Source organism: Chaetodon auriga, chromosome 6 (assembly GCF_051107435.1).
Source record: "Chaetodon auriga isolate fChaAug3 chromosome 6, fChaAug3.hap1, whole genome shotgun sequence".
Taxonomy (NCBI): domain Eukaryota; kingdom Metazoa; phylum Chordata; class Actinopteri; order Chaetodontiformes; family Chaetodontidae; genus Chaetodon; species Chaetodon auriga.
This window is the reverse complement of record NC_135079.1, coordinates 10,289,693-10,314,453: the sequence shown is the minus strand read 5'-3', so window position 1 is coordinate 10,314,453 and position 24,761 is coordinate 10,289,693. Positions and strand designations below refer to the sequence as shown.

Genomic DNA, 24,761 nt, shown 5'->3' with positions numbered 1-24,761 from the left:
ACTGACATTCTTCATTGTAGAGCGTCATAAGCAATGACATTTCAACCATGGGAAAATAAAGATATGCAAATTTGAACTCATTAACATTTGCATTACCTGTTTGAATAATCGCAGCCCTGACAAGACTGCAATTAACTAAGATTGATGCAAAGTTCAGGGTTAGGGGACTGTATATATTTGCTCCTGGATCATTTACCCAAGATGTATGTGTGTGTGTGTGTGTGTGTGTGTGTGTGTGTGTGTGTGTGTGTGTGTGTTGTGCATGCTTAGTGTGTCCAATAGCAGAACTGATGAAGTGATCTCTGTCAGAGGAAAAGGTCATTCAGTAGCCACTGGTGTTCCTGGATTATTAAGAAATATTTATTATTTCTTAATGGCTTAAGAAATACTTCTTATTTCTTAATAATCTGTATCTAAACTTAAATAGGAAAATCATCTCAGGCCAAACGTTATTCCCCCACTAAAAAGAATGAAAGGTCAACAAATGATTGTTCTGAGGAGACTGACCTCCTAACCCAGTTAACTCTAGCGTGGATAGTCAGGATTAGACTTCGACTTTAAGGAAGCTGCACGGACAACACAGCTCACCTTCTGACAGATTGAAACCAGCAGACAAGCATTTGTTTTTCTGCTCTCAGATCAGTTTAGTGCAGTTTCTTCTCAGAGTAAACACTGAACTCCTTATTATGGTCCGGTCCCTTCACAAATGTATGCCGACTCTTCTTAAAATGCACAAACTGTGCATTAAAAGCCATGCACTGGGAAACCACCGCGTTATGGAAAGATTCCAGAGTGCTGTGAGTTTGGACACTTTGCACGCAGTCTAAACACCGGAGCGTTAGTAAGACAATGTGTTCAAGATAAGGACTTTGCTGCCATCTAAGTGAGACTTATTTGATTGGATTTGAGATCGCTCTTGGACAAAACGCCTCGCCAGGACTGTGCGGCACACTGCAGGTCACATCATCACGCCAACTGCAGTGTTTGCATTTATGTAAAATGCAGAGAATTCTGTACAAAACACAGCATGTCGGCCATTTGCACTGTTTGCACACCCTCTACTCTAGCTGTTGAAGTATTTTGATGGGAGCAGTTAAGGTAGTTGACTTCCTAATGAGAGTCTGCAGAGAAATCATCCAGAAGTCATAAGTCTGAGCGGTTTGTTTGCACACGCAGGAGGTCGCTGTCAGTGTCAGCACCAGGGCAGCAGACACTGGATTTTACCTCACACAGGAAGTCTTGACTGTTCAGGTGTTCTACGTTAGCACATCACCCAGACAGATGACTGTATAAATAACCTTTAACCCAGGCGCTGGAGGAGCTCGCCACGCCACACGTGCTTACAAATTAAGACTTTGTTCTATTTGTAAATGTAGGGCAGACAGGGGTGTGGTGTCCTCTGTTTACTGGAAACCTCTACCTGTCTAACAGAGGATAATCTGCAAGGCGTCGTCATCGCTGCTCTCTGGTCCTGAGGAGGGATTTTTGAGCTTGCTTGCATATGATTTTACACAAACATGGGATGTCAGGGTGACAGATGAACAACAACATGCACAGCCCTCACTGGTGATGTCTTTTTTTCCCCCTCCTCTTTGCTTTGGTGTGGTTAAGGTGTTTGGTCTTGTGTGGGTGGGGAATTCCCTAATTATTACAAGTGTCAGTCATTTTCATGACAAACAGGCTCCTCAGCAGTGAACACACACTAAAAACTAAACACTACACTGACTATGTTTCTTCTGAAACTGAATATACTCTAATAAAATAAAATAAAATAAAAGAGGGGAAAAAAAAGGATGCTCATAATAGTCTGGACCAGGCTTGTAGTACAGTAATAGCATCAACCCTTGGCCACCCCTCTCTGCTGCCTGGAATGGTCCAGCCCTTATTTGCATAAGTTGTCTGCGGGTAGCTGCATGACCAGCAGGGGTAGGTTAGGGGAAGGAGTGCATGTGGACTACATACACGAGTAGAGAGACGGAGAGGCGAGCCGTGTGTGGACTGTATCGAGAGCCTTGGAGTCCTGCACTGATCCAGACAGAGTTATGTACTGTGCTCATCCTGTCTCTGGCACAGGCAACAACTCATTGATGTATTGCTACAACATGAAACCAGTGAGTACATTTCTTTTCCATATGTTTCTCCTTGATTTTCCTGAGGATGCTTGACACTGTGTATGTGTGTTTGCTGAGGATGCTGTTGCACTCTTTAATTGTCTCTTCAGGTGTTTGTTTGTTTGTTTGTTTGTTGACTCACATAATCAGACACTGGTTTTCAGTGTTATCTGTTATCAGGGGTTGAACAATGTGTTCTCTAACTATCCAAAAATTTGCATCAGTGTGAAAAACATTCACATGTGCAACCTGTATAAAAGTTAAGAGTATTGATGGATATGCCTTTCAGAGAGGCATTTTGGAGTCGGTGGGGATGTTTCCTGCTCTGCACACATTTGTTGGGGTATAAGGTTGTTTCACCAGGCTGGTTTGCATACATGTGAGAAATAGAAGGTGAGAGCATATTGTGTTTTGGAGAGGTCATGTCTGTTGTTTTGTGCTGAATGGGTCATTGTCACTTCATTGAAGAGTTGTGTACACCCTATGAGGCTTATTCCTGTTTGAACCCTATGAAGCTTATTCCTGTTTGAACTTCAGTGGCTGCAACTTGCCAGAGTGAATGCGAGAGGAAGGAGTTAAAAATCTCTGGGAGTTCAGTCACTTTGTTATTTGTTTGTTTATTTGGTTCCCCTTAAGCAGTTAGTTCACATAAGAATGCGATTGTCTGGCCATAAAAATCACACAACTCGTAACAACCCGCCATGCACGCCACCTAAATTAATGACAGCATTCAGTTAGTTACCACTATAACACCTCAATCACTTGTAGTGTCATGTTGACAAACTCATGTTAAAATGCACCGGTGAGACTCAGGCTTCCTGTGAAGCTAAGCACTATGTAGTCAAGCCTGGCAGCAGAAAACATCTTGACATGAAGCAGATTGCTGTTATTTCTATTTGATTTAACCCTGCTATGGCGGAGCAGTCCCTCCACCACTGCAGCCATTATCAAAGGCAGCTTTGATCTCTGTGAGACTAACCATATCCAGACATCGTGGATCACAGAGGCAGAAAATTGGTTGCATGTGGCTGGAGTTGGCCATGGTGGAGCACAGCATAGGCCCTGAATAGCAAGTTGATATTTCACTCATCTAGCATGATAATGCAGTGTGCATTTACAATAGGAAAACAGTGCAGTGGTTTGTTCTTATTGTAAAAGTTTGCACAGATATTTGACATTGAAATAACTGTGGAAAAGGAACAATATGATTATTTCAAGGAAATATGAAGGTTTTATAGCATTTAAATTCTCTCTTAGTTGCGGTCTTTATTTGCCCTTATCATTTGTGATGCAATGATTGATGGTTCCTAAATCAATGCTATGCTAAAAGAGGATGCCATGGTGACGGCCCCTCTCCAGCGGGGGCCTGAGAGGGCGTGCTGGGGCGGGGGTGTGACCATTATTAACGGGTCGCCTGCTATGCTGATGGTAAGGAGGACAATTGGCTTTATCCTCCGCCATATGCTGCCCATGGCGGCTCAGACGGGCCCGGTGTCGGCAGGGGCTCCTCTGTTTGGCCTAGCCCACAATCACCATGGGACTCATGCCAGCCAGGGTCACGGCTGCGTGTGTGTGTGTGCTTAAGTGTGTGCGTCTTTGTGTGTGTGTGAGCCTGTGAGTGTGCTTGCTTAGCATACTCAAGAGAGTCTTTAATAGCCTGCTTTACAGAACTTGTCGTCCGGGTAACTGACACCCCATTGATGCTGCGCAGGGAGGTTTATTTTCATTTCCTGGGGCACATCAAAGCAATGGAGGGATGTGCAGGTGCTGCCCAGACCTCGTGGTGTGTTAGAGTGAGTGAGCATGTGTCGGTGTGTTTTGTGCGCATATGTGCAGTTTTTAGCCTTGCGTGTTACAATTAAAAGGAAAAGAAAAAAAAACATTAACCAAAGGTGCATGAATGTTAGATCTGTTTCTATTTATAATATTTAGTTTCCTACAGGAGGGGATCATTAGGCCGAGGCTCAGCTCTCTGTTGGGTTTCTCTCTGAGGACAAAGTATGAGAAGGCCTGTAATTCAATTTTATTTGGGAATTGTATCCTGGTCTTCTGAAGCCAGCCGAACCTGATCACGATTAGGGCAGGGATTTCTCATGGTGAATGGTTCCTAAATCCGGATGAGGAGGTGCATGGATCTGCAGCTTATGGATTATCGCAATAGCTCTAAGTGTGCATCAGCTCTCTGCTTTGTTTTCGTAATACTGTTGCTTCAGCTCGCGCTCACAGTATTCATGTTTGAGTCAGTAAGATTGCTTTGAGCGATACAGACACGTAGGAAAACATCATTCGTGCACATTACGTTTTGGTTCAAAGTTGTTTTTCCAACAATGCCTTAAACAAGCTTTTCTCTTTAGGTTTATGAGCAGTCCCCCAGTAATGACGACATCAGCCAGAGCTCATCTTTACATCCATCCATCAAGGCCCCCAGCAATGTGTTCGCAAGCACCTTCTTTGGTGAGCTCAAACAATCCAAAATGAATATCATTTTCCATCTGGTATGAGCACAAATAAAACAATATAGAAAAACAACCAAAACCTTACTCCACAATAAAAACTATTAAACAGGTCTGAGAGCCTAGAGCCAAGCTAGCAGCTCTTGCTTGACGCAAGCAAGAGCATGTTGACATACTCACAATGACACCGCTAACGTGCTGATGTTGAGCAGGATCGCCATTTTCACCATCTTAGTTTAGCATGTTAGCGTGCTAACATTGGCTAATGAGCACAAAACAGACATCCCAGCTGAGGCTGATGGGGATATCGTTAGTTTTGCAGGTGTTTGTCCATAAACCAAAGTAGGATCACCAAAGTTACTGAAAGATTGCATTTAAATAACAATCAATTTTCATATTTACTTTTTCATAATTATTTAATAAGCCTTTAAAAACCAGCCTTTTCCTGTGATTCTCAGATATTTCAGATAAAGACTGTCTCGTCAGTTATATAAGTTAACGTTGTCCAGCCAGTGATTGAGTGATGGGATCCATTGTTTGCAGAGAGACCTGCTGCAGAGCTTCATGACTTGACTGGCTGCTTGAGATGCTGCTCCAGTGCAGGCTATAACATATCGTTATCCATTTTAGAGGGGACGAGCAATTCGCCCGACATCTGGAACGCTGTAAATGGTCTGAACCAGCAGGGCTATGAAGGGGCTTTGGGAGCAGCCACAGCCCACCAAACACAGCCGGGGAGCTACAGCAACCTGCAACCACCGCACAATCACCTGGTGAGGCTTACCTCCAGGACCGTGGATGTTGACACCAGAGCACCCTTTAACACCAGTGGACTAAATGTGTGTGTTTTTTTTTACCATTCAGGACTACTCTCCTCATTCAGTGATGGCTGATATGAACAGGGGTCTCCCACCAATGTCCACTTTTCACCGCAATAATATAGCGCCACGCAGTGCGTCAATCAACACCTCAGAGAATTCAACAGGTGAGGAAACGGGAAATAATCTTACTGCTTAGTCCAGATCAGGTTTGTCTGCTCTTTATTATTTTATTTTACAATGTTGTGTTTTTTTCTTAGTCTCAGGGAGCCAGAGAAATATGTCAGGAGGGTCACAGACAGGCGATACCCTGGGCAAAGCTCTGGCCTCTGTAAGTATGCACCACCTTAATCCCATTAGACCAGCTCATGTATGCCCTGCTATGTTCAAACAGTCAGACCAGAGCATAAAACCAAGCCCTGAGAGCTTTGGCAGTATAATGCAAAAGGAAAATAGTTGTCCGCTCCAGCCAGTAACAGACTAGCGCATAATAATGAAGTGCTGCAGGAGTTTTTATTGGCTGCTGACTAGTAAAATGACCTGAATTGATGAGTTTGGTTCAGGTTATAAGCCTGCTCCAAAGGCCGTGGCAGTAGCTGTAAAACCTTGCGCAGAAATGACAAGTTGTGCTTTAAAAATGATCCATGCCCCACTCCCACTCCTGCCCCTCCTTCTCTCTCGCTCTCTGCAACCAGATTTATTCCCCCGATCACACCAGCAGCAGCTTCCCCTCCAGTTCGTCCACACCGGTGAGGTCTCCGTCCCCGCTGCCCAACGGGGCTGAACCTGGAGGTATTTAACCCAGAGTTAAACATCATTAACTTTCCGTATTTAACAATCCCTTCATAGACTGATTTGATTGTTTTCTTCTTCTCAGGTACCAACATGTGGCCCCGGAGTTCAGCTCAGGCACCAGTGTCACCACACTATGAGTCTTCACTTATATCACTGGTAAAGACCTAATTTGATGTCACATGAAGTTTAGATGATTTATTTTGGTCATATTGAGATAATAGATGTATGGATATCTATATTTTTATCATAGCAGCAGCAAATATAATGAGGAAGAAAATGTAATAAAGCAAAAATAACAAGTAGAATATATTCAGTATAAAAATACCTAAAAATATGAAACACATTTTCAAACAATAACCAGTCAAATATATAAATGCTTTAGTGTGTGTACATACCAGGAAGAATGTGGACTAACATGAAAATATCAACATAATAATAATAATGTTTGCTTAAAGGACCAGTGAATAAGATTTAGGGGGATCTGTTACTGTAATATATTCACTGGCATGTTTCTACAGTAGCCCAGAATGGACAAACCAAATACTGGCTGTAAAGAACGGCTTTCATGTTTTTTTTGTGAGTTTCATGGCTTTTTATGCTCTTAAAGTGAGGGAGGGTGAGGAGAGGGATGTTCACTTGGTTGCAATCTGCAGTCCTGGATGTAAATCCTCTAAACAATGAATACCTTTAACCTTTTGCCTCTCGGTGTTTGCAGTCTCAGGTGGAGGACCGACTGGACAGACTGGACGATGTGATCCACGTCCTGAGGAACCATGCTGTGGGCCCCACGGCCGGTCTGCCCACTGACATCCACGGCGTGCTGAACCACACCCACCACAGCCACCCGGGATCTGCCAGCACTCTACCGCTCACCTGTCACACTCCAGCCATGGTTAACAGACATTTGTTTGAAGTATTTAAGGAAGGACAGGGCAGTGTGTGTGGAAATTCCATGTTGTGTGTGTGCGTGTGTGTGCGTGTGTGTGTGTGTGTGCACAGCATGCGTATGTACTGGCATTGAGTTTCAGGAATTTTCCACCCGTTAAGTCTGCATGTTTCCTCATGTAAAGGTTGTCGTCCTTGAAATAGGAAACTGAGCACAATGGCAAAGCGCGTCGCCCTTGTATGGAGAGCGTACAGTATGTGCAGACTCTAATGCCACTGTGGGGTGATGGGGGACGCCTGCGTCGTGCTCTCCCATTCCAGCATGTTTCCCTTTCAGCAGACCAGAGGATTTTGGCCCAGCTGGAGTGGAAGTATATGCAGGGAAAAGGGGTTTTTAGTCTAATCCTTTGGGGGAGGGGGCTATTAAATTCTCTCACTTAGATTTTTCCAAATGATGGGTCGGTCAGACGTGTATCATTCCTGAGGGAGAATTAGTGGTATGTTTAGGGAGTATATAGTTTTACGGAAAGGATTAAGATTGTCTGAGATTAAATTAATTCTGTACAGCGAGAGATCTACCCAGTGATACGTCGGAAATGAGGGGGCAGATGTCGGGTTGTCGTCGGTTGGATCTTAGAGTTGTATTCTTGTGGTGTAGTTGAAAACCTTCTTGTGAATGCATGAATATTGCTTGTGTCACATTCGGTTCTTTTTATGTGATGAAGGTTGAAGCTGTCAGTGTGAACAACAACCCCTCAGCCTTCCAGAGCCGCACCCAAAACGGCCACCTGTACCCAGGCAGGCAGAGGGCCACGCTTCATCCCATGCAAGCTGGAGGCAGAGGCGAGTCAATCCTCTCCTCTATCCGCTGCTGCATTCATACATTTCACCTCCTTTATCTGCACTTTTGAACCTTTAAACTATTAATGCTTAAAGGATGTCGCCGTCTTAATTTTTTTTTGTGTGTGTAATCACCAGCAGGAGGTCTGGGAGGTCAGGGTAATCTGGATCTGAAGATGGAAAGCGGGGAAAGGGAAGAGATGATGCACACCAATCACAGTCACAGCTCTGACAGCCAGAGATCGGACGAGGAGAGTGAACACAAAACACAAGGAGAGAACAGCACAGGGAACAGGTGAGCTGCACAGCTTTCCTTTAAGTAGAGAAGACCTGGTGTGTTAAACCAGCTGCTGAATGTGACTGCCAAAGAAGTCTGACGGCGGTAGAGTAGCGCAGCGGATTTCAAAATAAAAGTCTCTCACTCGAAGGCAAGTATTGGAGCTTTCTTGCCATTTGGTTTCACTAATTTAAAATACCGTCAGCCCCCCTGCGGTGAAGGGCAGCTGTGTACTGGTGAGCCGATTTAGCTGTGCCTCATATTTCTTCCTCATGTTGCGTTAACTGGCAGTGAATTCAATGAGGAAAAAGAGGAGCTGTCACGACATACAGTAAACTGTAAAGATATCAATGATAGGCAGGTGTATTTTTGTAGTGGGGTCATCAAAAAAGGGGCCCAAAATAAGTCTTTGTGCAGTATTCTGTCCTCAGCAGCCATTAAGAGTAAAATACAGTATAGTTTTCTTTACACTTGTATTATTTGTAACTACAGTTATTTTCATTATCAGTTAATCTGCCTATTATTTATCTGATAGAGAAAAATGCCTGTAACAAGTTTCCAGAGGCCACCGTGATGACAATAAATGTCTTGTTTTGTCCGGCTATCGGTCCAAAACCTTAAGACATTAAAATAAAAAGCAGCAAATGCTCATATTTGAGAAGCTGGAAATAAGGAGTGTTTGATATCTTTTGCTTAAATAGATCAGTTTCAAAAATACTATATTAATTTGCTGTTGATCAGCTTTCAGTTAATCGACAAGGTGTTTCAGCTGTATTTGTGATACATTTGTGACTTGATCACTGACGATGAAAGATAGTATTTTAGAGTGTCAATGATGTGCAACCACGGTGTACATCTTGAAAATGAAGCCAGTCTTAAAGTGTTTGTCTCGGTGTCTGTAGTCTCAGAGGTCACTTCAGGACAAAGCTCTTCATGACATCAGCTCTGCTGCCTGAGTGCGTCTTTTCTTTTTATCTACATCTATAATCTAGTTGAGGGATATCGATGTTGACGTATTTGGATGCCCCTCCAGCAACAATTTTACCACTGGACATTTGTTTTGATTTGTTTTGTTTTCTTATTCAAACTGAATGAGACAACAACTGAAAACAGTTGTTAAAATGTGTTAATCAAAACAATAAATACGCTCTCATGGATTAATTATTAAAATGTGCCCCTGATCACATGCGCTTGATGTCAGTGTTGTATGTAATGTGTCACAGAACAAATGAGGGTGTATCAGGAGGCTCAATCAACATGAGTTCAGCTCTGTGACCAGCAGAGGGCAGAGAAAACCACAGGATAACTCAACACAGTCCTCTGATGAGTGATCCACTGTCACTTAGAGCCACTTCAGGTTTAAATACATAAAAGATTCAGACAATTAATCGAATCCTTACCAGTGTTTTCTCCTTGCTGATGTTGCAGTATTCATGAGGACGAGGACCTGAGCCCGGAGCAGAAGGCCGAACGCGAGCGCGAGAGGAGGATGGCCAACAACGCCCGTGAACGTCTGCGCGTGCGGGACATCAACGAGGCCTTTAAGGAGCTGGGCCACATGTGTCAGCTGCACCTGAAGAGTGAGAAGCCACAGACCAAGCTGCTGGTGCTGCACCAGGCCGTGGCAGTGATCCTCAGCCTGGAACAACAAGTCAGAGGTCAGTGCATTACTCCTGCAGGCTGAGCCGTGCAGGCTGCACATCCTCCTCTCTGATGCAATGATTGCTCTCTGTCAAGTAAAGCAGACAGTGAAAATAAACAGAATGTGAGGAGATAAGATAGAAACCTACAGCTCAGGGTTGGTTTTTACCACTTGGAGGCAAAATAATCGCACAGTTATCAGACATGGAGCAACATTATCATTCATTTGGAGTCATGTTTGTGCACCCCTCTCACTCACACTCTCTTTTTAGCTTTGTTTTGGTGTCCACCGACTCCCGAGGGAAATATCTTTAGCAGCTAAGCGCTCCACTGCGTTCACCAGCTCGACGCTAACTTTGTCCGTCTGCTGTCTGGCGCTGGGCAGATCATGTGCTGTGGGTTTGTAGAGCCTCTTCACCGAAAACAGCTGCCTGCTCTGGCTGAAAACAGCTGTGCACTGATGAGAGCTGAGAGAGTGAACCATAACATTAAAGCTGTGAGCCGTAAAATCAAAACAACGAGCTGAGAGATGCTAAAACGCTCAGGGATCCATTATGTTATATTATATTTAATCATTTGTTCTGTTGTTAATGTAAAAAAATGTTGATTAAAACAACAAGCAGAATTTGAAATTTTCTGACTTTGGCATCTTCTTGGCTATGTTAAAACGACACCATGGCTAATTTGCCACTATAATAATGTGACACACTAAAATTAATAATGGCAGAAAAATCCACACCAAAACCTGAATGTGCATCACACAGAGGATGGAAATGAATAATATCCATGTGCGACCACATGTCCTCAGTTTCTTTATTTAGCCAAACACTAACCCGTTGTTTGAATCCCGCAGAGAGGAACCTGAACCCGAAGGCAGCGTGTCTGCGGAGGAGAGAGGAAGAGAAAGCGTCCGCAGTCATGACGGATCCACAGTCCATGCATCTCGCTTTCCATCCCAGTCTGACAGACCCGGCAAACCCCATGGGCCACCTCTGAGCATCCGATGATGTCTACATCAAATCCAGCATCAGGTGTGGAACACTGGCTCAGCTTCTTATCAGTGATGAACTTAAATCGTTCTCCGCAAACAGAAAACCTATTTTTCCTTTAAAGATATTGTTGAAAAGCTGTTGACAAAATGTTAATGCTACCAGGTGATGTCTCTGTTTAGAAAATGAGACCATTGTATTTGACGCCGCTGTGTCTTTGACGTCCAGATGTTGAGTGAAGAACATCCCAGGAGCATCCAGCTGCTTTTGGACGTCCAGCGTTTCTTCTGAATTCGGACCAGACCGACGGGGAGGCGGACCTCTCTGTTTGTAAAGCGTGATGCAGTTGAACAATCATCTCCTCACTTCCTGTACGGACTTCTAACTTTGTGCCTAAACTTTAATCGTAACAGACAAATGCATTGTAAGCTGCAGATGTTTTGTACATATTTTGTATATTTATTGATTATCTGTCTGTTTGAGTATATCTGAAAGGATGAAACCCAGTAGTGAGAGCAGAGCCGGATTATGTTTCTGACTGACTTTTACAGTGTATCACTATTTACCACTCGTGATTTCCACCGAGCTCAGAGGACTGACATTCCCACATTTGTGTGTTCAGACAAAGGATTTCATTTGTCCTGTGATGTGTGTGAGTGAGTGTGTGAACTGTTCCGTGTGTGTGTGTGTGTGTGTGTGTGTGTTGCAGGAGTTTGACCATTCTGTGAATGAACAGATCTCCAAGAATGTTCTTTAACACGTGGGCATCATCTGTTATTTGTATATTTGTTACAGATTTGTGTTATAGCACTGTTATTACACTTAATCGTACACTGGTGGACAGGATCCCTCTTCTTCTCAGTGTATTTATTGCTCTTCAGATGTAGTCGAAGCTCTTTGCATGTTTGAGTTTTCAATAGAAGATTTCAGCTTTTTTCTAAGTTATGTAACTTATCTTTTATACGAATATTGTGGATTTCATAATGTCTCTATTTACTTTTATCACCCCGATTTCACACCAGAAAACCCTTTTTGTGCAGTTTTACTAGACGTAGCCACATTTCATGCTCTGAGCAATACAGTATTACAGAATAATTGATGTCTTGTTTGCTTATCACACTTCTGAACAGATAATAATCAAAAGTAATCTCAAATACTCCTATCATACCATGTACAGTGTGTGTACAGTTTGAAGTAGCCTACAGGCATGTGTCAAAATGATAATGTAGCAATAAATGTCTTTTTTCAAATACTTTGAGTCTGTATGTTATTTTAATAGAGCAAAGTGCACACGCACACACACACACACACACACACACACACACACACACACAACAATGTAAAACTACTCCATTACAAATAAAAGTCCTGCATTGAGTACCAATAAAGGATCCACGAGAATACATACAAATACATTCTTCAAGCCACAGTTTTGACCTAACGTCACCAACCATGACAGTTTAGGCAATGTGAGCTTTAGCTTTTCATCAGAGTAAATGTAGATTTTTGTAATATAAAATGAAGAAACTTTGAAGAATCATTTCATTAAATGTAATTATTAACGAAGCTTCTTCTTCGTCTAGCAAATCACACTGTCAAACCAAGACAGCTGACGGGCGGCGCGCTGGTCGTTGCTGCCCTCTGGAGGTCGGAAATATTATTAACTCCTATCGCCACAGAGATAATGGGATTAGTGATAGATCGATTAGGTTTGACAGTTGTCTTGTTCCACACTTTACTGCAGCGACACTTAAATAATATAGTTGCTGCATGTGAGTCTTAATTAGAGAACTGAAACAGACATTTGCAAGTAACACAAATCACTTTCCCTTGTAACCAACTACCTTTATATGCTGTAATTGATCAAGTAATTAAATTACTTTTGAGAGGAGTACCTTTTTCCTCGCATAAACATGGTTTCACAAATCCAACATAGGCCTTAAATATGTTATAGGATTACTTCAACTTTTCCGCTAAAGTGTTATTCAATAAAGACATAGAAAGATATTTTAGAGCTTCTTCATCCCTCTAACGGGCTTTGTTAGTCATATTTTCCGCTACACACATTTCAGGACTTCATTATCAAAATATTAAAGTGTGATAAATGGTCCAGTCGTTCTGCTCATAATTAGTTTTCCATAAACTCGTATGTTTCGTCACATGAAGCTTTGAGCTGCAGCAGCAGTCAAACGGTTTGAGTATCTGGCACAGAGCGGGCAGTGAACGCCCCTCAGAGCGGGACAGAGCGATCATGTCCGGGCGGAGGAGGAGGAGGAGGAGGAGGACTCAGCTCAGCACTCAGACTGGACGCACAGCGGGTAAGTTTCACCTCAGCTCGATGTCTCTATAACCTGTTTATTTAAAATAAGAAACACAATATTGCGCCTGCAGCGGCTTGTAGCTGTTTGATTTGCGGTCTTCAGTCAGCAGTGACTTTAAGGATCTGAACTTTTTCCAGCTTTCACTTCATCTGTCATCTGTCCTCCTGCTATAACATTTGAGGGGGACTTGGAGCGTTCTGTGATATTTACCGTTCATGTGTATTCATTTAATGTACCTGTGTGTTATTTCGCGACTGTAGCCTGTTTGTTTAAAGCTGAACAGTGTCAGGTGAAGTTCATCAAGTCAAACCGGATGAACGCAGATCCGCATCAGGTACATTTTTATAGTCAGCTTGTACTTGTGTGAGATTCACTGATGGACAGTGAAACTTGAATTTTATACATTTGGTCTATAAAGTTTAGGAGAAGTTGAGCAGAGTGATGACAAAACTAAAAGTAGCCTCTTTAACATATTGGTCAAATTCATTCAACATTTGGGCAAACTTTCTATAATAATACATTTTATGAAGAGTTTATCAGCTGTAGGCTAATTAGTGGTGTTATTAATGGTTAATAAATAATTTACTATTGATTATGTAATGTAATTTACAAACAGCTATTAGATATTAATAAGAACATCATTTGGGTTGCCAGGTTGCATAAAATTCTCCTCTCTTCATAACACTTGATTCGTCTTTTTAGCCAGCTCTTAAATTGACTGTCCAATTAATTACCTTTTGGTAAGTAACCAGTGTTGACTTATAACTTACAAAGTGATTTTAGTGGTTAAACTGATGAATTTGAGACTTTGCTACAAAAACAAAGTCATGCTGTGGGAGGATTTTCCACAGCCTGGCAACCCAAAAGTTATTCTGGTTAATGAGCCCAAAAGTTTTTCTTCAAAACATTCTGAAATTGTTTAAGAACCATTAGTACAGTTATTATAATAACATCTAGCAGAAAGTGGTATCAGTATTTTGATCTGAGCTTTCTTATTTGTTAATATAATTATAATTAATTATTATTAACGAGCTGCAGTCTGACCACGCTCAGGATGGTCCTCTGAGGAAGACTCCAGTTTGCGTGCTGCACAACGCATCTTGTGTTCCTGTCTTTCAGCCACACAGTAACATATTTGTTGACAAACATTTTCCTCAAGTGTTACACCATGAAGTGGGTGACGACACCTCGGAGACTTCGGTCAATTGTTGTCGTCATGCAGTTGGCTCAGCTTTGTCTGTACAATAGTACACTGTCATGAGCACACAGAGGGAGCTGTTTTCATTGCACAGCAATATCAGGCTCTTGTCAGTGTCCATTTATTCTGTCTTTTACGGTGGCTGAGTGCAGCTGTGTGAGGAGCTGCCTGGACGTCTGTCATTGTGTCCCAGTGTGGCTCTGACCCAGTGTTGTGTAAACACCAGACTCAGCTCGACCTCCCTGATGCACCAGTCTTCAATCCACCTTCCCGTGCAGCGTCGGTCATTTTTAACATGCCGTTTTTTTCTTTCACCAGTTCGTCTGTTACACCAGTGCAGTCAGGATGGAGTCTCACAGACTGAGCTACATGCAGCAACACAGTCCCAGAGGCAGCCAGGACAGCTTGTTTGGAGTCAGGGTGCAGGTCCAAGGGATTAAAGGTCAACCCTACGTGGTTCTGAATAGTTCAGGCCAGGAGAGCCACAGGGACATCTCTGTCATCACTCACCAGGCGGGGTACAATCCAGGCGTGGTGAGGAGGTCTGTGGATGAAAGGCACTCTCCATCTGATTCACAGAGGACTGCAACCTCCTCTGGGTTTCATTATCAGAAACACCCAGAGATTCTGAGACCTTATGACCCTGAAAGTAATAACCTGAACCGAGTCATTCCTTCAGCGGCTTCAGTCGCTCGACCCGTACAGCTGAACACCGGCCCTCCTCCGGCTCAAACCCAAACTGCTAATGGGAACAAACCCAGGATCCCTCTGCCTGCCGAGGGCCCAGAGGGAGACCAGAGTGAAGTGGCCCAGAGCAAGGCACCTCCCTCAGGCCGATCACTCCCTGCAAGGTCCCCAAACTCAGTGGAGACCGACTCCATCTTATCTGTGGGAAAGCTGATAAGCCAGTTTAACAGCAGCCAGAGGAGGGGAAGGGGAGGCCCGAGGAACAGGCTGGACCCGGAGCAGTGTCGGAGGTCCCGCAGCGTGGACAGCGGTCGAACTTCAGACTCCTCGTCCTCATCCACCTCCTCCAGCAGAGCCTCGTCTCTGAAGGGCATCAGGGCCGAGACCCCTGGTGGGATATGTCCTCCCGGGTCAGCCAGGGCTAGACTCTTCAGTGGAGAGGCCTCTTTCTCAACCAAGAGGGAGGAGAACAAACCCAGCACATCACTTAAAGGACATAATGGAAAAGAGGCGATATCTCCACATGCTGCAAAATTGCTTCACAGATCAGAGAAACCTTCTGTCTCCAGGTCATGTAGTGACCAGACCAATGACTCTGATGAAAGAGACATGCAGGTAAACAGATTAACACGAGGGCACAGCTGTAATTTAAAAGGGTGTATTCATTGGCTGTTTATTCCCTAACCAGGTCACTCCTGATCTTCTGAAAGGACAGCAAGAACTTTCAGTGGACCCTCCTGAAGACACAGCAAAACAAGTCCTGTTCACTTACCTCAAGGATGGGTAAGTGCCCCTAAAGGAATAGTTGGACATTTTGGGAAATATGACATATTGGAGTGCAAAATTGGGTTTTAAAACAAAAGGTAACAAGAGGAAACAGCTAGCATGACTCAACTCCTCTAAAGCTCACACATGAACACGTTAAATACTTAAATGATTTGTTTACAAAATTATGTATGAAGAAAATGAAAAGTTGTTGTCCAGTGAGAAAGTTAGAAATAATGTGTTCATAAGTGAGACCTGTGGAGCCCAGGCTGGCTGTTTCTATACTAAGCTAAGCTAAGATGGCTACCAGCTGTACTTCATATTTGGCGTGTGGACTTCAAAGTGGTATCGACCTTCTCATGTAACTCTCAAGACAGTAAATAAGCATATTTCCCAAAATGTTGGACTATTCCTTTAAAACAGCTTAATAAATGGGTTTGCCTTTGCACTTTCTGTCTCCATCTCTTCTTTTTTGTAACCTGCAGCCAACTTATGGTGATTAGCTTATGCTTGTGATCATGTAGTGTACATAGTCAGATAAGGGGGTGCTGCTCCAGCTGTGTGTGCTCTCGCAACAGTCAGGAATGCAGAGCATGTACTTGTTTCCACTGATAAAAAAAACTTCTTCACAGGGAAAGTTTTTAAGATCCATCCGTGCCTTTTTATAAAATATTTGCTGAAGTAGAGCAATAAGAGTCGCATGTTTTCCCTTCTCACGACAAATTACACTGCTGTATCTTTGTTTAGCAACAGACTAAATTTAATTCTGTCATTACACCTTGTGAGTACTATTAGTGTGTTTTTTCTTGCTCCTCAGGACAACTGACGATGACCCCACCACTCAGACGAAAGTCACCCTGTTGCTTGAAAGGGTCAACAAGGTCAAGTGGAAGACTGCTGAAAATGTGGAGGAGGAGGAGGAGGAGGAGGAGAAAGTATGTGTTGGGATGAGATGTTTGCCAGTGTTGATCACTGCGCACCATGATTTAATGTCTTAGTCTGGAAGTAAGCGTGGTACCTTGTTGCTGGACATCTCTCTTTTCTCATACACAGGATTATGCAGCCGAGGTGAAGCTTTTGCAGGAGAAACAGGCAGCGCTGGAGAGAGAAGTGTCTGAATTACAGCAACAACTGGAGACCGAGATGAAGGTGTTGTTCCCGTCCTGTTGAGTCACCTCTAAAACACTCACTTCCTATTCCTGTGACTGATGATGTTCCTGTCTGTTTGTGTTGTGCAGAATGAAAAAACTCTAGCTAAGGCTTGTGAAAAAGCCCGAGCAGAGAAGAAGAAACTTCAGGAAGAGTTGGCCAAAAGTCAGGAAGAGCTCTTCCAGCTCAGGGACAGACTGGCAAACATCGAGGCTGAACTTCAGTCAACCAAACAGGAGTAAGCGTCTGACCTCCGAGTCATTCACCCAAGTTTACAATGAAAACCGTGCTATGTAAATATATGCTTATCAGCTAAAAACACAGGAAAGTGTCAGATTGACGCTTTAAAGCAAAACACTAATGGTCTCTGCTGTAATAAGTAAGTTCACTGTCAAGAGAACTGTAGAACTGGACTCTCTGTGGCTAAATCAGTTGTTAAATGCTTGGTTTGTGCTCAATTTATGAGCATCTGGCTAACGGAATAGCTCAAATTTTTGGGAAATACGCCAAGCTTATTTGCATTCTTTCCTAATTTAGATGACAAGATCAATACAACTCTTAAATATGAAACTGGAGCAAAGAGATGGTTAGCTTAGCTTAGCATAAAGACTGGAAACAAGCTATCCTACCGTTTGCTAGCTATTTCTTGGTGTCTGGAAGTGGCTGCTTCCAAGAAATAGTCCAGAACATGTTTTTTTGTCTGGATTAAACAAGTGAGAGCTGCTGGTAGGAGAGTTTTTTTTTACCTTTGGACAACTTTAATGCTAAGCTGAGCAAACTATCTGCTGCCTGTAGCTTCCTATTTATCGCACAGATGCAAGAGTGGTATAGATCTTCTCATGTAATCTTCAGCAAGAAAGTGAATTAGCCCACAAAATACTGAACTATTCCTTGATCTAATGATGCCTTTAGGTGTCTACTGGAGCAAAACAAAGTGTATCAAATAGAGTTAGATGTTATAGCAAATGAAACAGTTATACACAACTCAATAGGATACACATGCACTTTAGCTCAATGCTATGTTCCACTTCCTTTAACTAAGCTTCTGCTCATACTCTGAGGTCATTCAAGTGAACTGTGATGTATGATCTAATGAAAGTCATTTGACCAGACTCAGAGTCAAATACCATTTGGATTAAGTGTGCAGATTTTCTTGTTATCTAGTCCTATCAAGCACCTTTCTAAATCTTTTAAGCAGGGTAAGCAGCCTCATTTCCTTGATATGAAATACAGAACTAAGATATATCTTTCCTGCATATTTTTTGTATGTTGTCAGGCTGAGTCAGATGAAAGCAGAGAGGGAGAGGTCTAAGACAGAGATGAAAGACCTTCAGCAGCAGCTGTCTGAGATGCACGATGAGCTGGACCAAGCCAAGAAGGCAGAGGTGATAAATACAGAGAAAGAAGTCCTCCTGAAGGTAAATGAAACCACATGAACAAGCCGCACTTCACAAATCAACAGCAGCTGTGAAGCTCCTCCCCTGGACTCGAGGTTGTGACTCTGCACTTTGTTGGATGTCTGTCAGGATATGGCGCTGCTGCGGGCGGATTTTCAGGAGATGCTACAGGTGAAGGAGGAGCAGGAGGAGGTGCTGCATCACAGGGAGAGGGAGCTCAGTGCCCTGAAGGGGGCGCTCAAAGAGGAGGTGGAGACTCATGATAACTACATGGCCGCTCTGAAGAACGAATATGAAAATGAGCTTGAAAAACTGCTCACAGACTTAGATCTGGCTAAAGAGGTAACAGGAAGAGGCACAGTTCTACGATTTATTTCCAAAAGCTAAAGCATGGCTGTTTTGCCTCTTATGTTCAGCATTTATGATTCCACCCTGTCCCCCAGAACAACGCCCGGCTGGATCAAAACAAGGCCGAAGCAGAGCAGGAGAGAGGGGCAGTTAAGTTGCAGCTGAAGGAGCTCAGCCAGGAGAGAGATCAGCTGAGAGGAAAGGTGCAAGAGCAGAACAACAAGGTGGATCAGCTGAGTCAGGCAATCCAGGAATATAAAAGCACAGAGAGACTGCTGGAGCAGAGGGCAAAGCAGCTGGAGGTGGGAAACCTTTTGGAAATATCTGATTTACTTGATTAGTTTGTTTCTTGATTTTTTTATTGACATTCATCATACTGATGTGACTGATTCTGCTACTTTCTATACATATACCTATTTTCTCCTTGTTCCCTAGAGGGAAAAGCAGCAGGTTGAGGAAGCACTGAAAGACGTGAGGAGGAATGAGGAGGAGATGTGTCAGTCTAACCAGTCTCTGCTCACTCGCTTGGAGGACGTGCAGGTAAAGCGAGGTTGCTGTTAGCTGTAGAGAAACAGCTGTGGTGGCCCAGCGGTCTAAGATGCTAACCATGTAACATCCTTTGTTGCATAACCTCTGTCTTCTGTTGCTGCTCTACACCATAAATACCCCTCAAAAATCTTAGAAAAGATAAAAAGCTTGAATCACATTAAGCTCACGGCTGATATAATGACATGAGACACTTTTTGGCCCTAATGGAGGCTCACCGTCTCCTCTTCCCTCTGTTATTTTTTCCCAGAGTAAGTTGACCAAGCTAAATCATGAGCACAGGGACCTGAAGGAGAAGCTCAAGGAGGAAAGGAAACAAGTAGAGGAGCTGTGGAAGGCTAAAACTGAACTGGAGGACGAGAGGAGGCTGCAGGACAGGACCGTGGAGCAACTACAGAGGAAGGTGAGAGTGGACCCGGACTATTTCCATGGCCCTATCGGAAAATTCTGCAGTTTTTTTAGAGCCAGATAAGACCTGAAAATCGGTTTTCTTAACCCCGAAGCCACATGAGATCAGCAGAAACAGCATTAGATTCATTATGCCCCATTTCCTTACACCTAATGAGGTTCACTTATCTCACTGCAGATGAATTGCATCATGGAGGATTGCGAGGCGTCCACCGATGTACTTCAGAACCAGGTCGATGAGGCCAGAGAGAAGAGTCAGAGGGAGTTGGACGAGTTGCGGAGACAGCTGCAGGAAAAGGGAGCAGAGCTGGAGAAATCCCGACAGGCAGCCAAAAAACTGCAGGAAGAGGTGTGGTGCTCATTGTCTCTCTGATTCACGAGCATGTGGGTTCAACTGTCTGAGTCACCAATGAAATAAAGTAAATAGACGGCACGAGGAGGGAAAGGAGTTATCGTTATTGTTTCTGTGCTTTTCGCTCTGATTTTTAGTTTTTAAATATTTCTGTCAGCAGACTTCATCACTTCTGTATTTGTTTAATAAACTCTGACTGATTGCCTAATAGCAGACGTTGCCTGTTCTGTGTCCAGCTGCTTCCTCTGGAGGAGGATCTGCGGCGGTGTCGCAGGGAGCAGCAGGAGGCCCAGCTGAGGGGCCGGCAGCTGGAGCAGAGGGTGGAGGAGCTGGAGGAGAGGAACACGACCACGGTGGGAGAGCGAGAGCGGCAGGTCAAACTCATGGAGGTAAACGTCTTAACCGAGGAAACCTTTGAAGTAATCACAAAACGATATTGCGCTTCCATAATGTTGGGAGGCTTGAAAGAGATGAGTGCTTCAAACCTTTGTAGCAGAGGTTGATATATTTGGAGTTTTAGTCTCCAGAAGCACACTGGATCCTAAGTTTCCCACAATACAACTCAACAGAATCTCTCATTAGACCTTCTCTGACTGAGAGTTTTGCAATGCAAGCTTATAGATTTGTGGTCTCCAAGGCCCAGCTGACTCAGAGTTCATCCATGCTGCTTGTGACATGGACATGACAATATTTTGAGCACCAATTGTCTTTTTGTGTAGATTATTGTTAATCAGCACCTATAAAAATGTATTGATGTGCCTCCTGAAAACAGAAACAAGCTGTTATCCAACAGAGTTTTGACAAATGATCATATAAAATACCTCTGAGCTCACAGGAGATCTCATCCAGAATCTTCCCACAGTGGAGTAATAAGGTGTTTAGACAACATCAATGTTTCCTACCATAACAACATGCTGTTTACATGTTTACTGAGAAGCTACACTTCTAAACGATGATCTTGATGATGATCGGGAGCTTTCCTTTAGAAAGCGTACTGACTGACATACTTCAGTTTATCACATGTTTTGAAGTGTTTGTGTGCTCAGGCGACAGTGTTTGCACTCACTTGTTCTTGTGAACTATAAGGGTGCTGAACACAGCCATGACAATAACATCTCACAGCTCAGCTCTGTTTGTCTTGCTGATGACAAAACATTACACAGTGATACCCGCGTGCTCACTGTTGACACTCAGTATCGACAGACGAAGCTCATGTTTACTGTACAAAGTTATCAGACCTGTCTGGGTGGAATCTTCGAACACTCACATCCATTCAGCGGTGAACGGTTGCACAAAAACTTCATCCATCACAGGCTGTCCTAAGACATTTTTTCCACCGATTTCTTCATGTACTATTACGCTTTCTTTAAAATCTGAGCCCCAGGGGATAAATTCATCATGTCCTCTGTACTGGTAAACACTCCAGCGTCATGCATTATATATTAACTTGATGATGTGTTGACTCATTTTTCATGTGTTGCTCTCCTCTCAGGGGCGTATCAGTCAACTAGAAGAAGATCTTAATGATGAGCGCTGCAGCGCTGACCGCCTGATGGAACGATTGGACAAAACCAAAGTGCAGGCAGGTTTAATCTCTCACTGCCTTTGCTTTTTTCTACGCAAATGCTCATAAATTTCTCCAGCTGCGAGGAGATAGAATTATGCCCTGTCTTCAGTGTGAACACCCAGCCCTGCATCTGTTTTCATGGTAAACAGATTCAAGGCTGAGTACTCACATTTCCCCTCAGTTGCTGAAAGCTGCTGATCGGTGCTCTTTTTGGCCTGAAATATGACCGAACCCCTTCGACTTCACATGTGTTTCTTCATCTCTGATGTCGTCACAGTGTGGCTGTAAAGTAGGCCACCATTCATGGGAGCAAAGTGGTGCAGACTAATTGACACAAAACACTGTTTTGGGTGCAGTGCAAAGAGAAAAAACAGCTAACTATTGTGAGCAGCTATTCCCACTCCCTTCACTGGGCCTCTGGATGTTATTAGAGAGGAGAGAGCCTTTATATCCGATGTGGCTGCTCAGAGCAGACAGCATTTCCTCGGATTTTAAGAATTAAGATGAAAGCGTCTCATCTGAAGTGGAAGTGCTTGTCAACAGGTGGTGGCCTTTTTACTAAGGTACCGCTGTGTTTCCAGTCAACTATGGAAGGTAATGCATATGAAGTGCAGGCCCATATTTAGCTCTATGGTTAATTGATTCAATAATTAGACACGTCTTCCTTCTCAATTTGCTAATTATGTACGTCATGCTTCACATTGAAGTCCTGCATGAAGTAAAAGCATGGAAGTACTAGCAACAAAATGTACTGTAAATGTAAAAGTATAAAAAGTAAATATACTTATTTCACCCCTGTGACTGACATACTGTTACATATGACATGATTAGATGGTTTATAGCAGTGTTTTAATGTTGTAGCTAGTAGAGCTGGAAGTAGTTTTAACTGCTTTGTATACGTCCATATATGTACTACCAACTAGACAGTGCTTCTGTGCAGGAGGTCACAAGACAAAAAGGTTGAAGTGACTTTTCTTTGTGTAAAAATCTGAATCTGTAGAGTAACTAGTAACTACTGCTGTCAGGTAAATGTAGTGGAGTAGAAGTATAAGAAGCATAAGATGGAAGTACAACTATCTCCAAAATGGACTGAAGCACAGTACTTGAGTGGATGTGAATGTTTTTCTCTCTGCTGCTTGTGTGTGACAGATGGATCAGATGAGGAATGAGCTGATGCAGGAGAGAGCAGTAAGGCAGGACCTGGAGTGTGACAAGATGAGCCTGGAGAGACAGGTACGTACCCCTGAGACCAGCACTGAACCCTAAGACCAGTACTGAAACCTGAGACCTGTACTGACCCCTGACCCTGCACAGTGCCTGGAAGACAAACCAGAGTTTAATCTAAGTCTAAGTGTTTAGTCAGCGCGGATAATCCAGCATCATTACTCATCTGTGTTACTCATCAAGTGTTCGCGCAAACCTGCTTAAAGGTGCCCCGTGGAGTTTTCTTGTAAACAAACAAAGCTGAGTAAATCTGTGAACTTTAACGAACACGTTGAACGCTGTTGCTTCCTCATAAAACATTTGCAAACACGATGTTTTTGAAAACTGTGACACCAACCTGCCTTGTTTACATCCGTGTTTGCTTGCTAGCAGTTTTCTTCTTTCCCGCCTCTTCTGGCACAGAACCTACCTACCTTTAATTTTTGCCTAATTTATGACTTTTTCATTTCCTCTGTCAGAATAAAGACCTGAAGAGCAGAGTGACTCATCTGGAAGGATCACAGAGGACCAACCAGGACTCACTCGTCTCCAAACTTAACAGCCGCATCCAGGAACTTGAGGAAAGGTTGCAAGGAGAAGAGAGGTGAGCGCCTGCACATTAAATAATGATCTTATAGCTCATAAATGTGTGCAGAGTTTTATTAACCAGTGCAGGATAGCACCTAGAAGAACACTTTAGAATGGCTCCATCAGATACTTGATGGTGGCTGTCGAGCAGCGAGCTCATATCACTTTCCCCGTGGTTGTAAGAGTGAGAGTATCTCTGGTCCAAAACACACTAGGAAGGTGTTGAGTTACAGGAAGCTGCAGCAGCGATGTGATCTCTTGGTTCTTTTGCCCTCAGAGACAACAACAACCTGCAGCAAGCCAACCGCAAGCTGGAGCGCAAAGCAAAGGAGATGAAGATGCAGGCAGATGAGGAGCACCTCAACCTGCAGAGCGAGAGAGACCAGGTTAGGCACCAGGAAGAACAAACAGAGTTATCAAGAAGTCATTTGCAGCAGACTTGACTCATGACTCAGTATCTCACCTCTGTGAACTCTGCAGCTGACTCAGAGGCTGAAGACGGCGAAGAGGCAGATGGATGAGGCGGAGGAGGAGATCGAGCGTCTGGAACACGCTAAAAAGAAGCTGCAGAGAGAACTGGATGAGCAGATCGAGGCCAACGAGCAGCTTCACGGCCAATTGAGCGGACTCCGGAATGAGATGAGGTGACCACTCACACCTTCTGCCACTGAGTTTCTGTGTTTTACGTGCAGTCTTACATCCACTCATTCTCGAACTCTTTCACTTTCTGCATTAACAGGCGGAAAAAGAAATCCCCTCCTCTCATTAGGGTTGTGGAGGACGATGTGAACGACGTCGACGACTTTGGATTGACTGACTGACGTGTGATAAAAACAAAAATGCTGTCCAACAGTCATTTCTGGACATTATTAAGCAGCTTCAGACTGTGAAGAACCCTTGATGTCATCATTCAACATAATTCCATTAACAACTCAGGTGTGATTTCATATTGTTTAACATGTGAGCAGCGTGGCACCTTGCCAAGGCTGCCCTCTGGTGGCGATATGTAAAACTACAATATCTGACAAACTGATGTTTTGCAATGTAACCACAAAGTGGCTTACTTCCCTGTAATTGATTACTTTGTTCTCTAAGTTATTCCTTTGTGGTGTGAGTTAATTTGGTACAGAATGCAAACTAATGAATAAACAGAGTAAAATGCATTCCCAACATTCACTCATGTTTATACGCCTCCAGAAAAACTCTTGTAATAAATCCAGTTGTATGCTGTTTCTGTAACGTCTGCGGCCACATGCACACAAATAAATCAGAAAGTCTGATTTGAATTTGTGTTTAATGGAGATTCAAAACAAACCCCAGCTGCCAATCACTCTGCCTGCGCTCTGCTGTGAAACTTTGTGTGTTGAGGTTGACGATAGGAATGTGATGGCTGTACGGATCAATGGCCTGTGCTGAATGGCTG

General features: G+C 43.5%; 2 protein-coding genes across 4 annotated transcripts; both read left to right on the top strand.

Moving 5' to 3' along the window:
- Positions 1 to 1,941: 1,941 nt before the first annotated feature.
- Positions 1,942 to 12,061, top strand: LOC143322206 (transcription factor 12-like). 2 transcript variants are annotated; one of them, XM_076733221.1, is made up of 13 exons: positions 1,942 to 2,111; positions 4,466 to 4,565; positions 5,195 to 5,337; positions 5,429 to 5,549; positions 5,643 to 5,713; positions 6,078 to 6,174; positions 6,260 to 6,333; positions 6,893 to 7,069; positions 7,788 to 7,905; positions 8,044 to 8,197; positions 9,608 to 9,837; positions 10,674 to 10,851; positions 11,038 to 12,061. In XM_076733221.1, exons 1-12 carry the CDS (start codon positions 2,043 to 2,045, stop codon positions 10,814 to 10,816), a joined length of 1,497 nt encoding a protein of 498 aa, XP_076589336.1. In that variant the 5' UTR covers positions 1,942 to 2,042; the 3' UTR covers positions 10,817 to 10,851; positions 11,038 to 12,061. The 2 variants fall into 2 exon arrangements, with proteins under 2 accessions (XP_076589336.1, XP_076589335.1); XM_076733220.1 differs by having other exon boundaries at positions 8,041 to 8,197.
- A 997-nt stretch (positions 12,062 to 13,058) lies between these two features.
- On the top strand, positions 13,059 to 24,622 carry LOC143322764 (cingulin-like protein 1). Of its 2 annotated transcripts, none has more exons than XM_076734179.1 (19): positions 13,059 to 13,127; positions 14,647 to 15,630; positions 15,704 to 15,798; positions 16,598 to 16,715; positions 16,834 to 16,929; positions 17,019 to 17,167; positions 18,206 to 18,347; positions 18,456 to 18,668; positions 18,770 to 18,976; positions 19,110 to 19,214; positions 19,471 to 19,623; positions 19,807 to 19,977; positions 20,217 to 20,369; positions 21,473 to 21,562; positions 22,697 to 22,780; positions 23,230 to 23,354; positions 23,616 to 23,724; positions 23,819 to 23,982; positions 24,078 to 24,622. In XM_076734179.1, the coding sequence occupies exons 2-19, from the start codon at positions 14,674 to 14,676 to the stop codon at positions 24,157 to 24,159; spliced, it is 3,213 nt and encodes a 1,070-aa protein (XP_076590294.1). In that variant the 5' UTR covers positions 13,059 to 13,127; positions 14,647 to 14,673; the 3' UTR covers positions 24,160 to 24,622. The 2 variants fall into 2 exon arrangements, with proteins under 2 accessions (XP_076590294.1, XP_076590293.1); XM_076734178.1 differs by lacking the exon at positions 13,059 to 13,127 and adding an exon at positions 13,435 to 13,464.
- The last annotated feature ends 139 nt before the right edge of the window (positions 24,623 to 24,761 follow it).

What these genes read in the sequence shown, in the direction of transcription:
- LOC143322764 (XM_076734178.1), top strand. Translation starts at nt 13,444, where the DNA reads ATGAACGCAGATCCGCATCAG. An exon ending in TGAACGCAGATCCGCATCAG is followed by an intron (nt 13,465 to 14,646) that starts GTACATTTTTAT and finishes TTCTTTCACCAG; the next exon opens with TTCGTCTGTTACACCAGTGC. An exon ending in TGCAGAGCGAGAGAGACCAG is followed by an intron (nt 23,725 to 23,818) that starts GTTAGGCACCAG and finishes TGAACTCTGCAG; the next exon opens with CTGACTCAGAGGCTGAAGAC.
- LOC143322206 (XM_076733220.1), top strand. Translation starts at nt 2,043, where the DNA reads ATGTACTGTGCTCATCCTGTCTCTGGCACAGGCAACAACTCATTGATG. An exon ending in ATTGCTACAACATGAAACCA is followed by an intron (nt 2,112 to 4,465) that starts GTGAGTACATTT and finishes TTTTCTCTTTAG; the next exon opens with GTTTATGAGCAGTCCCCCAG. An exon ending in CACCTCAGAGAATTCAACAG is followed by an intron (nt 5,550 to 5,642) that starts GTGAGGAAACGG and finishes TTTTTTTCTTAG; the next exon opens with TCTCAGGGAGCCAGAGAAAT.